Consider the following 14934-nt stretch of genomic DNA (forward strand, 5'->3'; position numbering starts at 1 on the left):
CGTCATCTTCATTGTGTAGCAATTTTAATGGCCAATAGTGTATGTATGTAGGTAGGTAAATGTAGATGTTGAGATTGTAATATTGTCAGAGACAGTAAAGGACTTGGAAGAGCAGTTGAATGAAATGGACAATGTCTTGGAAAGGGGGTATAAGATGAACACTAACAAAAGCAAAACAAGAGTAATGGCATGTAGTTGAATTAAATCAGGTGCTGCTTGGGGGATTAGATTAGGAAACAATATACATTCAATTTTGCTATTTGGGCTGTAAAACAACTGATGATGGCTAAAATGGGGAGGCTACAAACTGTATGTTAGCAATGGTGAAAGTGTTTCTGAAGAAGAGAAATTTGTTGTCGCCAAATATAGATTTAAGTGTTAGGAAGCCTTTCCTGAAGGTATTGTCTGGAGTGTAGCCCTGTATGGAAGTGAAATGTGGAAGCTAAACAGTTCAGACTAGAAGAGAATAGAATCTTTTGAAATGTGTTGCTGCAGAAGAACATTAAAGATTAGATGGGCAGATCTTGTAACTAATGAGGAGGTAATGAATGGAAATGAGGAGAAAAGAAATGTATGGCACAGCTTGACTGTAAAAAGGGATTGGTTGATAGAACACATTCTGAGACATTAAGGGATCACCAGTTTAGTAGTGGAGAGCAGTGTGTGTGTATGTGTGTGTGGCAGGAGCTTGGCTGTGGGGGTGGGGGAGGGGGGAGGGGGGGGGGGGGCGGCATGAAAATTGTAAAGGAACACCAAGAGACAAATGAAGCAAGCAGGTTCAGAAGAATGTAGGTCTCAGCAGTTATTTGGAGATGAAGAGGCTTGCACAGGATAGAGTAAGAGGGAGAGCTGCATCAGGCCAGTTGCTCGGCTGAAGACAATAACAATAACCGGGATAAAAGAACGGCAGTGTCATATTATGAAACAATATCATGAATTTTCAATACTGTTTACAGTTTTATCTAAAATACTTTTTTGTCTACACTGTTGTACAGTATGATTTTTTTATCAACATTTACAAATGTACTGCTCATGAGAAAATACAGTGCAGGTGAGACAGTACTTCATACCAATATTAGATATGCTTGGTGCTGTTAATTTTGTGAATATAGTGACAGGAAACGGACCTCATATGCCTCCACATGTGCCTTACTCTCTTTTTTCATCATTGTCTCTACAGAAGATGTAAAAGGGAGGCAGGAGATCTGTTGCACAGTCTACATCAAATAAGAGTTCTTGACATTTAGCGAACAGGGTTACTCAAGAACAAGGTTTTCTTTCTTCCAACAATTCTCACTTAATTTCCTATTAAAATGAAATCTGAGATTTGCAACACGTTACAATCAAAGCAATGCATCACTGAGTTCCTCACACCAGTCATCACTGAGTTCCTGCAATGTCTTCCATAGGATTTACTTTATAATGAGGTTGGACACTGAAGTATCAGTAGAAGGAATCCATATTAGTCTTTTACATGGGTTGCTTAACACATACATGGCACTTTTCCTGATTACCTATGACAAATCCAAGCTTTCTATTCACATCTCCTACTAGAGGTTTCATGTGCTCATTCACAGTCTCAGACCTAATTATTTAAACAATTTGTTTTGAAGGTTTGTTACTAATGTAGCATCAATGATAATAGGTGTTAAAAGGAATGTTAATATATTTAGAATAATATTTCTGCTTAGAATTGTGACAGGAAACAGACTGCAGATTACATGAGTAATCACCATCAAATTATCTTATCTGAGTAGGAAGATATGGAGTACCTGTGGATAAAATTCGAGAGTATTGTTTTATTTATTTATTTAGATTCCATAAATCTAATACATTCACATGGATGAAGAATATGTCAGATTATTACAAACTATACAAAAGGAACACATAAAAAACTCTCTAGCAAGAAGAGAGATAAGTATAAGACAAAATACACACATTAATTGGTATAGACAAAATTACATTTAAAAAAGTTAAAATATAGGTAGATCTTAATAGCTACATAAAAGACATAGTAATGTTAACAATGATTCGAACTATCATAATGCACATCAGATTTATTTAAAAGAAAAAATTGATTAGTGTTAACACAATCAAAATGTTCTTCAATTGAATAAAAGGAATTATCTATTAGATATCATTTGAGCTGTTGCTTAAATTTGGGAAGATCATGGACAAGTGATTTAAGTGATGGCAAGAGAGCATTGAACACGTTGCAGCTCATGTAATGGACTCCTTTTTACACAATACTAAGGTTTTTAAATTCATAATGGAGGTCCATCTTCGTCCTGGTATTGTGGGTATGGTATGAATCATTGGTTTTGTATAGTTGCTCATTTTTACCAATGAAACATAACAGGGAGTAGATATATTAAAATGAAGTTGTCAGTATCCCTAATTTTCTAAAAAGGTTTCTACAAGAATGTCTAGTCAGACTCTGCTCATTATCCAAATAACTCTTTTTTGGGAAATGAATACTTTTTTGGAAAGTGGCCAATTATCCCAGAAAACTATGCCATACAACAACAGTGCATGGAAATAAGCAGTTTTTGTGGTGTCTGAGTCACAGACAGTGAATTGCAAATGTTGCTGAGCTGAGTTTTTTGAGAAGTTATAAAATATGTTCACATCATTTTAGATTGCTGTCAATGTGTACACCTATGGACTTGGATTACTCAACTTGTAGTAAACTCCCTACCATTACATTTAATACTTAACTGATACTCCACTTTCTTACTTACTTAGAAATGAAAAACCTGGGTCTAGTTAACATTTAGTGATAACCCATTATTTTCTAACCAATTTAGTACTTAATTAAAGACAATACTGGTGGAATCCTCAAGATTATTTTTGCGGGGTTTGTTGATGAGGATGGAGGTGTCATCAGCAAAGAGAATAAAATGGGTTTTAAAGCTAGTACACAACAAAAGATCATTGATAAAGATGAGGAAGAGAATTGGGCCAAATACAGAGTCCTGAGGAACACCACAGCCAATAGATCCCCAGCTATATGACACAGTGTGTCCCTCAGAGTCATTCAATATGACCTTCTACTTTGTCCTAGTTTGGTAGGATTTAATCCATGAGCCAGCTAATCCACTTATACAATAATATTTAGTATGCTTTAGAAATATAGTTTTGTTTTGTTGATTAACCTATAAATCTTTCCAGACTGTGGGATATGCTGAGCATTTCTTTGAAGAGTGGGAAAGAACTGCTGTGAATCAACAGACATATTAGAAAGATGCTTCAAAGGCACAGATATCTTCATCAAATATTTTAATGCAAATGAAGCCTTGTTGACAAACGTAATACTGCCTGCCACACACTGTAAGGGGGTTAGCAGAGTATTCTTTCATGGTTTTATACACATCATTTAGCAGTTATGCAAACAAGTAGTAACGGCCACAGCATTTAGTCACAAATGATGTTCATTGCATATCTAGATTTTGGTCACTGTGTAGCCATCTTCAGTGCTAAATAAATGTAAAAAACCAGTTACAATAAGGTAACATGCATGCCTTATTAAGATACAGTTGGATAAGCTTTAAGTGTAAGCCAGTCATAAAATACATACCAATAAATGTAAGTTAAACCATTAAAACCACATGCACATACACCTAGTCCCAACTGGGCTATTCATGTGAGAGTTTAAGTTCACAATGAGTCTGCTGTTTACAATTGTAACACAACTGGCTTCAGTGTTCATTACAGCAATCTACAGCACCCTCCTTACATGAATGATGGCTTGACAATATGTATATCACAATATGTATGTTTTATCTTTTGATTTATTATTTTACACTTCATAAAAACTTATGTAACTAAAGCAAGGTGTAGCACAGGGCTCAGTATTGGGACCTCTACTTTTCCTCCTGTATTTTAATGACCTGAGCCTGAATGTAGATGCACACAAAACAATAATATTTGCTGATGACACAACTGTAATCCTCACAGGGGAGAATACAGAGGCTGTGCAAAATGCAGTGAATGTGGCCACTGAACAACTCAGCAACTGGGCTAAAATCAACGTATTAACTATCAACACCAAACAGACAGCTTCCATGAACTTTCACACAACACAAAATGAAAATTCCTCTCAGCCACTTGTCACTGTAAATAACCAGCCAATAGATACTGAAACCATTTTCGAATTCCTGGGTCTGTGGGTTCAAGATAACCTGAAATGTAATACACATACAGGAAAGGTAAATGCCGAAATTATTAATGGCTCTTATGCATTGAGTGTACTGAAATGATGTGCTAGCCTGAAAACTTTAACAAGCTCATACTATGCTTACATACAAGCCCACCTAAAATATTCTGGGGAAATTCTCCAACTGCCCTGAGCACATTCAAAATCCAGAAGAGAGCAATGAGGATCATTACTGGGAGCAAACCCAGGGACTCCTCCAAACCCACCTTCAGAAAGGTGAAAATCCTTATACTGCCTTGCCTATATATTCTCGAGATTTAAAAATTTTTTGGAAACCACATAGTGCAAACTGACTCCAGAGGCATAAAAAATAATGAAATACATAAACACAACACCAGGAAAAACTCAAATCTGCATGTTTTATGTACAAACACTTAACTGTGTAAAAATTGTGGTTTCAACATGGGCCAACAACTGTTCAACACTCTTCCCACAAGTATAAAGTCTAGCGAAGGCAACATAAAATTTAGCAGAGCTGCGAAGTCATATTTGTTGTGTCATTGTTTTTACTCTATAAATGAATACCTGGAACAGTAATCTTGCTATTTATGTTAAACTGAAAACATTGAGCAATGGAGTGAAGTAAACTTAACCAATCTTTGCAATATAATATATCAGGACATCTGTAACATACTGTGTACCATCAGATCACATGGAATAAATAAATGTACATAAATCAAATAAGATATCTATAACTAAAACCAGTGACTAACGTTTTGTAGTTATCAGTGGTGGTAACTTAGTGAACTAGCCAATGGTGTCAGTTACTCCTGCACATTTTACAACTAAACATAATTTTAAAAATACAAACATCTTGCTCAAATACATACTGTAATAAATATTTTATTGAAACTGTGTTACATAGTAAGTGCAGTTAAAGGAATTTGAACAGATAAAATGGTGTTATAAGTCATCATACCATCAGCTGTATGTCAAAAGGGCAGGAATTTTTCTGGTTTAAAATACCCTCTTCTATGAGTTTCATACATAAATCCATTAGATTTTACACAGTTTGGCATTACAACAAATAAACTGTCATCTCTGTCATGTAATAATATGGGATTTGGCTACTAAGCATCAATTCCAACAGCTACATTGAGCTGACAATAATGACCTAAATATTATTACACTCCTCCTAGATCACATATGAGTACAAAGTTTCTGGAGACAAATGTAATGTATTTTCCACATTAATACATGATTTAGTTGACAGTCTATTAGTTTTAACATGAAACTGTATACATTATAATGGATTTGTTACTGAAACTCGTAAGAGACGACATTTAGAAGCAGCAACATTCCTGGCCTTTCTACATACTACTGCTGGAACAATAACTTGTAGCACCATTCTTGTCTGCTCCTTTTCCTTTACCGTATTTACTCGAATCTAAGCCGCACTCAAATCTAAGCCACACCTGAAAAATGAGACTCGAAATAAAGGAAAAAAAAATTTCCCAAATCTAAGCCGCACCTGAAATTTGAGACTCGAAATTCAAGGGGAGAGAAAAGTTTTAGGCCGCACCTCCAAATCGAAACAAAGTTGGTCCATAGTAATATGAGACACAATTTAGGTCGAATGAATGACGATACAGCTACAGTAGTTTGGTTCGAGCCGTAAGCTTAGCAGTTAAGCTTTACCAGGTAGCCATTGCTATGCGTCAGGCGCTCCGTCCGTATTTATACGGGTACCCTTCGTTTTTCACATGCTTCGTCTGGTTTGAATTGATTCCTTATTTTTCTTTGATCTGATAAGTGCCGTTCTCTTTATTATAGGTGTTTACGTCACTCTAAGCTGAAAATGCATTACTGTACTGTGTCATGCATTGTTTGTCGCATTCTGATAATGAGTGTTTACGACCTGTCGCCGCTCGCGGCATGGTTTGCTTTTGTGAAACAATGGCAAGAGACTGCTATTTGTTGTTATTTACTCTGCTGCTTGGTTTGATAATGATCAGCAAGAACCAAATAATAAACTGCATATGATAGAAGATGTTCTGAACGAGAGTTTCGCGAAAATTTTTCTCCGTTTGAAAATCTTTGCAGAAGCCTCTTTAGTTCATTACTTTCTGCACAGAAATTAGAGTCATCTTAGATTTAAAAATCTAGTCAATTTCCGTGCTTCATTTCTGACTGTATCTCTATTAGGCATAAGAATAATACGAATATAAACATGACATGATATGTGTATACTCCCACGTTTGCTGTTCTCACTCTAGTTTCGTAGTTTATTAGGCAGGCAGGATTTAAATGATGTAGCAGCAAACACTAAAGAATACATTGCAAAATGTTTATATTCGTATTATTCTTATGGTGAAGAGAATACTGCATGTGATTCACAATTCATAAAAGTTCCCGTTACCAACCATCTCTTCTCACAGGCAGGAAAAAATTCAGAACGTAGAATTGGCCGTACTGACAAACATCGCAGACACTCTTGCCAGTCGGATTTTTGTAGTACATTGAAATGCTGCTACAATACGGAATTTGTATTTATTTCATTGGATAATGTATGAAAATAAAGTGATCGAAATTTGGGGCGGAGAAAAAAAGCTCGTCTTCCAACTTTTTTAAATTTATTTACTGACGCAGAGGTTTTGGCGCCAGTATTTATCTTTGTGCTTGCAAAGCATGCCTGTGTAGCACTACATATATTCGACGGTAGAAGTTAGTTGTGGCGGCACCTACCAACATATTTCAGAACTTCCGCTGACTTTGCACTCGATTCTAAGCCGCAGGCGATTTTTAGGATTACAAAAACCATTAAAAAAGTGCGGCTTAGATTCGAGTAAATACGGTAACTGTACTTAATATTTAGCATGGTTTTAATAAAAATGTTATTAACTGGGGTATTTGAACATCATGTTTTGTATTTTTTAAACTATTTTCAATAACCACTATGTATAATGGTAAAACATTAGTCACTGGTTTTAATTACAACCACCTTATTTGCTTTATGAGCATAAGTATTTTGGTTTTATGTTCATAAGATTTTAGAAGGTATAAAATAACAAACAAAATGATAAAACATATGAACTGTAATATAATGTTAATGCATTTTGTCAATCCATCATAGATGTAAGGAGGGTGCTGTAGATTGGTATGATGTACACTGAAGTCAGCTGTGTTGTAGCTGTAAACAGTGGACTCAGTGGAAACTCAGCCTCTGACATGAGTAGTCCAGATGGGAATATGTTCATAAACAAGTGGTATGGATTCTATGACTGACTTACATTTAAAGCTTATGCAACCAACTAACAGTTTAACAGTCAGCAGATGATGTTTGAAGTGATTGCTGTATCAATCAGAAATCTACAGATACCAATCTTTGAATGTTGGCCCCTACTTTGGCTGAAACCAAGGTTGGAATCTTTCTACACATCGGTCAGAGGACCTGAAGATGGCGTAATATATTACTGAAACTGGTAGCCCAATAAAATAACAGTTTGGAAATTAGAGGGCTTCAAGGTGTTTGATTTGACATTCATTACTGACAAGTGGACTGAGTTTTTCTATAAGGTTTTTTGTTCAACTTGGTAAATGCCCCAGACGGCAAAAAAGTGTTCAACAACTGGTTTAAGAAAAGTTTTGTCAGTGCCGTCCTTTGAGTGTGAATTACACTTTGTTTGGATACTTTCTATTAATCTCAGAAGGGAATTTGCCATTCCTACAGCTATATTTGTGCATTAATTTCGTTTTGATTCATTCTGGTCAGTTATCCCTAGACATTATATGGTTGTGGCTAAGTCCTGTGAGTGATTTCAAATGTTTAATCCAATGATACCAGTTCTCTTCATCTATTAAGAAGAAATAAATGCTCTTCCTACATACAGTAACAAACTGGAAATGGTGTTACCTTACCATGCAAAACTGTGCCATTTGTGAATAGTCTCAGATAGCTGCAAATATCTGCCAACTCATTAATAAAGAAAAATGATAGTCCCATCACACTTCCCTGATCTGTGCCCTATTTTATTTTCACTTCTGATGTTTTCACAGTAAAACTTGCCTACTGATATCTGTTTGACTGGAAGACTTCAGTACATTTCTAGATTTATCCCATTATTTGGTAGACATAGAGTTTGTTTGCTGGATGACAGTATGGAACTGTATAAAAACTTCCAAGGAAAAAATCCTTTGTAGGACTCTAGTACATACAGTCTTCCTTGTTTCATGAATAAACTGTCAGGTTTGGGGGGACGGTCTATCATCTGCCCTGCATTCTACAGTGGCATGCAGAGTATATATATGTAGGTGTAGTTATTATCATTATGAAAGTGTCAACAGGGGTTGGCTTCTGACACATCACCAGCCTCTAAGAAATAAATTACTGCACAGTAACAAATTTTCTTTACACAGAGAGTGTTTCAGCAATGAAACTGCAAATTACTTGACTATAGACACTAACACACATATGTACAAAACATTATGAAAGACATCTACTGAAATGAAATTTGTAGCATGATGTGTACCAGCAGGAACAGCCCACAATTTAAAAAAAGAAGTCAGAATACACTAATTAATTTTGTGTGAAGCTTTTGGGAAAATCAGTGCAAACATTTTGCCCTTTTTTTAGCTCCATTAGACACACACACACACACACACACACACACACACACACAGACACACACACACACACACACACACAAGCCACCATAAATTCACTAGACATTACTGAAAAGAGTGCAATAATTTGGAGCCATACGACACACCATTCATTACTGTTTTCTGCTTGCAAGTGAAAAATCATTATCTGAATGAAATTTAAGATTTGTGTGTCATGCACCACATTTACACATCAGTTGTAGGTAAAGTACGCACTAAAAATTAAATGCAGTAACATTTACCAATTAAAGAAAGTAGGTTGTTATAGAAAAATTATAACATAGGGATAATCAACATTACCTAAAATTTCATTGCTTACTTCCAACGCAGCTGTCTCCACATAATGAGCAAATGTTACGAAACTAGGCTCAAATGTTCGGAGGAACTTATTCCAACATTCAAAAAGAAATACAGTTGTCTTATCCCACAAGTCTACAATATGCTTCCTGATTGCCACATTTAAATCTTTCATAAACTGCAAAGAAAGAAAATTATTAATGTTTTAATAATTCCACAATATTTCCATTGCACACCAGGAATAAACTGTCTTACATATTAATAAAATATTGATTACCTTGTCATATTTCTCAGCAAAGTTTTCAAGCATTTCTGCAATTTGGGCTGTTGATTCTCCTTTCAGGAAAGAGTTTATAAAATCCATTATCTTCATATATGAATTTTTAATCTGCAAAATAAAACACTGCACTGTTCACAGATTCCACAGCAATGTTTTAGTTTTAGAACTTATATTGATTTCAAAATAGTTACAGCTATGAATGTGGCCATTATACAAATTCACAGACCAGACCTGAGAGAATTCCAACCATTCTCAAGGCTCATATCATATTAATTTCTTTTGTATTTTAATGATATGCCAAGTTATAGAACAATAGCATATACACAACAGCAACATCTAGTATTGTTTCTTATATATGTTAATGACCATATGTCTAATATAAAACAAACAGAATAAGTTCTTTTTGTAGATACACTAGTATTTTAATCAATACAAAAACACATACAACAAAAGAAGAAGTGGTAAACAATATTCATGAAAGTATTATTGAGTAGTTTTCTGACAATAGTCTCACTCTCAGTTTTAAAAATTCATAACATATTCACTTCTGCACTTCTCTCTGTACTTAACCAATGATAAATGCAACACACAGTGAGGAAATAATAACTAGGTTGGAAGTTTCAAAGTTTTAAACTAGAAAAAACACATTTTTAATTTCTACAACAACTCGTTTTACCCACGTTTTCACTTAGAATCACTATAAATGTTGGGGAGAGATGAGTAACCATGTTAACATATTTTGTGTATTTTCATTCAATAATGTCATATGCAATAATACTCTGGGATAATTCATCTTTAAGAAAGGAAGCTTTCAATGCTGTAGGTAAAATGAATGGCACTCACACACTATCACCTTATAGAGATCAGTTTAAGGGGTTATGTGTTTTGACTACTGCTTCACAGTATGTGTGTTCCCTCATGAAATTTGTATGGCACTGTTGGCCAGGAGGACCCTATTTGGGGAAGTTCGGCTGCCAAGTGCAAGTCTTATTTCATTTGACACCACGTGCCAGTGATGAGGATGAAATGATGATGAGAACACCCAGGCACCATGCGGAGAAAATCTCCAACCCAGCCGGAAATCAAACCCAGGCCGGCTTGCATGAGACGCGAGTACTTTACCACCCAGCTAAGCAGACAGACAGTTTGTTGTAAATAACACAGTACAGATCAAAAGGAACAACAACAACAATAATAATAATAGTAATAATGAAGATTTTATTGTCTTTAGGCCATTACAGCAACTGACAATGTCAAATGAAGATACAATTTGTAATACAGTGTGGTAAGGTATTGACTACTGAAATATTTTAGCTTATATTACAATAAATGTACAGTGGGTCATCTGTTGGATTACTGCATTTTACAGTTGAAGATTTCATTGATATCATAGAACAGGTGGGCAATAAACCATTCATGCAGTCTTTCTTTGAATGTATGTTCAGGATGATCCTGTATAGCATGTGGCAGCTTATTAAATAGTTTGTGCCCTGCGACTTCATAGCTATTTATTGATTTTGATAATCTGTGGTAAGGCGTGTATATGTGTTTGATGCTTCTTGTGTTGTAACAATGTATATTTTCTCTATGTTTGACATCTTGTAGGTTCTTCTTCGTAAAGATTAAGACATTGTATATATAGAGGTTTATTACTGTCATAATTTTTTGTTTAGTAAATAAGGATTTGCAGTGAGCCTTATGTGAAGAATTTTTAATTATCCTAATGGCTTTCTTCTGCAATAATAGGATGTCATTTATATGACTACAGTTACCACACAAGAAAATGCCATAGGATATTATACTTTGGAAAAATGCAAAATAAGATGATCTGATGTATGTTTCTGGTACACAATTTCTGAGTTGTCTTAATAAATAAATTACCCTAGATAGCTTACTACTAATATAGTTTGCATGTTGGCGCCAGGATAACTTTTCGTCTAAATAAACTCCTAGCAATTTACCAGAACTAGGGTCATCAGATAGTGGCTTGTCTCTTAGAGTGAAGATTATCTGCTGAGTTTTATTTTCATTTAGCAGGAAACCATTTGCTCTGAACCAATAGGTTGCGTGAGTGAGTGAGTGTATTTTCAGCACAGGTTTTAAGATCATTAAGATTGTTACTGCTATGAAGAAAAGTTGTATCATCTGCATACAATACAGTGGTGGATCTAATAAACAAGGGGAGGTCATTGATCATTAACAGAAACAGGAAGGGGCCCAATACAAATCCCTGAGGCACACCTACTTTAAAATTTTCTATATTTGACTTTTCCTTACAAACACAAACTACCTGTTTACGGTTGTTGAGATAAGCTTTTAATACCGTAGACTTTGATACCGTAGAATTCTAGTTTCTCTAGTAGTGGCGTGTGCTCAAAAGAGTCGAAGGCCTTGCTTAGGTCACAGAATGAGACCTGAGCAAAGCCTTTGTTCTCAAAAACTTGGAGGATGTAACTGATTATTGTGTTGATTGCATCAATGGTCGACAGATTCTTCCTAAACCCGTATTGTGTAGCATTAATTATTCCTAGATTCTCAAAGTGAGATGATAATTGTTGGTACATGATGCATTCTATTACCTTGGAAAATGAGGGTATTATTGAAATAGGCCTGTAACTAGATGGAGAGTCTTTATCTCCCTTTTTGTATACTGGGACGATCCTAGACAGTTTTAACTCATCAGGAAAATATCCCTCAAGTAAGCACTTGTTTATGCAATGGGTTAAAGGGTACAGAATGCCATCACACACTTTTTTAGCAGGTTGCATGATATGACATATATATCTAAGCTATCAGATGATTTCAGTTGTTTTATGAGCCCTTGTACAAATATAGGTGATACTTCGGAGAAGGTTAGCATGCTTGTATTTAGTGACTGTCTACCCCAATTTTGGGAGAGTAACTCTGATGGACTAAAGTCTGGTTTGATAATTGTCTCTCCTATTTCTTTCACTGAATTAATAAAAAACTCATTGAGTGTTGAGGTGGGATATTAATTTTGTCTTTTTTAGTATCTGTGGTAGCACTGTTAATTACTTTCCAAGCGGTTTTGCATTTATTGGTGGAATTATGTATGCTGTTGGCATTGTAGGTTTTTTTGGCTTGCAGGATGGCTTTTTTGTATTCATTCCTGCATTCCACATAGGCTGATTTGGCATAGTCAGGCTTCATACTATTGTATATGTTGTACAGCAACAAAACTTGTTTCTTTAGATCTGTCAGCTGTTTAGTGTACCATATATTTTGTCTGTTTTGAGATCTGAATTTGAGGGCGCTGTCCATTATTCTGATTTTCTTTATGGGAATACTATGGTAAATAGGGTCAAGAATGCATTAAAAAATCTATCAAATATTATTTTGGCTGGCAGGTCATTACTTGTGTAATGTCCATTGACACTACAATGGCCAAACCAGTCTCTGTCAGCTAGAGAATTATGAAATGAGAATACTAAAAGAAAAAGGACATCATTATTCCACATTAAGGTTGTCTTTAGTGCAAGAAAGTGTGAAGATTGCTGCCACAAAATTTTTTGATCACTGACCCAACAATATGAAAATTTTGACCAACAAAGCAGTTAAATTCGCAAATGAAGCAAAAAAGTTTATGCTGAATTTCTATTTATACAATATATAAAAGATGGTGGGCAGAAATTAGTAATTCACATGTGCATCTTTATAAAAATGTAACATGATTCTCAAATGCCTCATCCCACATCTTTGAAGTTAACTGTAATGAACTTTGCAAACCATATTAAGAGGAAAAGTAATTGTGCATTATACACTGTACTATGAAAGTTTTTAAATAAGCTACTTCACCCCCCTCCCCTCTTATCACCCTCAAATCCTTTCATTCACTCATTGTGTTCCATAGATCCTATCATGAAGGAGAACATTCAGGGATGTGAAAATAGTTAATGCATACATTAACATGACCACAAAAATATTTAGCACAGAATAAGAATTTTAGAGGCCTATTTACAATGAAAATTGCTGCTTGTCATGAAGCTAAGAGCAATTTAAAATCACTGAGGCAATGTAATCATATAATTACCAAATGAATAATGACCACATGAATATTTCTCACAGAATATGAAATTCAGAGGCCCACTTACAATGAACATTGCTGCTTGTCATGAAGCTAAAAACAATTTACATTCACTGAATCTATGTAATTATATAATTTGTAGAAATGGTAGCTAATATGTTATGACTTTAATTTAAGTCAGAATTTGTAGGGAATTCAATTTTTTTTTTAATTATCAGCAAGAAGAGTCATTACGGAGATGCAATGGGAAAATTTTTAAAGGAGTCTTGGAAGATTTGCAGTTATCTACCTTACAAAGTTTTTGTACTGCTCACTTTTGCTGAATAAATACCTCATTTGGTTTGGCAAGAATGCCTCAGAAGAAAATTCCATAATGCAACAGGGAATAAAAGTATGTTAAAAAGCCAGCACTATTGTCTATCACGAGCAGAATATGAACTACTACTAAGAATGAAACATGCTAGAATGAGCATGTATGTTATGTTATTCACACGTTGCCATTATTATAGCTCATTATTCAGTTGAACATCAATGACCTTCTGATATAATCTTTCATTTAATGTAAGACCATCAATGTGTGTTTTTCACACAGGCATTAGACGACTTCTTGTGAAATAAATATTTAAATTGTTTATTGTATTTTGAGTTATCATTAATGTTTAATTAAGATCCCTTACACTTTCATCACAAGCATTATAAATTCTGAACAATCCGTTAATGACAATGAAAGGGCCATTTATGTAGGCTTCAAGCAAGATTAAAACCCACATCGAACCTTGTGCTAACTGATGCATAAACACACACAAAAATGTACACTGTACAATTTACTGTGACTTTTTTTTCCTGTGGTTGTATTTTTTACTTTTATCTTGTAATACAACATACAAGATGTACAACTTTGCTTCCACCATTTTTTCACCAACATTTGAGGCTTTAATGAAACAAATTGGTTACACATGTATCATTCAAAGTATTTTCCATCGCTGGCCACTACTTTCTCTCATCTTTCGGGCAGTGTATAAATCCTGCGTCAGAAAAATTGTTCATCTTTTGAACTGATCCAAAAATCAATCCAAGAGATCCCATTTTAACATTTCCAAGTACGTTTTGACCTCTTTTGTAATGTGGAGTCGAGTGTTGTCGTGCTGCAAAAACATTTTATTGTGCCCTTCACTGTATTGTGGCCGTTTGTCTTTTAATTATTCTCTGCTCAAATGCATTAATTGCATTCGATAACAAGCACCTGTGTTTGTTTCACTTGGTTTTAACACCTCATAGTACATGACGCTGAGCTGGTCCCACCAAATGCAAAGCATGATCTTGGAGCCGTGAATATTCAGTTTTGCCGTTGATGTGGAAGCATGGCCGGGATATCTTGATTTCTTTTTTGCATTTAAGGTTATCATAATGAACCCATTTTTCATCCCCAGTCACAATGCAATGCAGAAATCCCTTCCATTTTTCCCTCTGAATCAACTGTTCACAAACACACAA

General features: G+C 35.1%; 1 protein-coding gene across 1 annotated transcript in view; it reads right to left on the reverse strand.

Annotated features, from left to right (window-relative positions):
* Positions 1-14934, reverse strand: part of LOC126469699 (apolipophorins) — a 738135-nt gene that overhangs the window by 144977 nt on the left and 578224 nt on the right. Inside the window, exons 56-57 of the mRNA XM_050096873.1 lie at positions 9393-9503; positions 9119-9293 (exon numbers count right to left, since the gene is read on the reverse strand). Coding sequence (XP_049952830.1) covers positions 9119-9293; positions 9393-9503 — 286 coding nt within the window. The remainder of the gene's footprint in view (positions 1-9118; positions 9294-9392; positions 9504-14934) is intronic.

This window comes from Schistocerca serialis, chromosome 3 (genome assembly GCF_023864345.2).
Source record: "Schistocerca serialis cubense isolate TAMUIC-IGC-003099 chromosome 3, iqSchSeri2.2, whole genome shotgun sequence".
NCBI classification, from domain to species: domain Eukaryota; kingdom Metazoa; phylum Arthropoda; class Insecta; order Orthoptera; family Acrididae; genus Schistocerca; species Schistocerca serialis.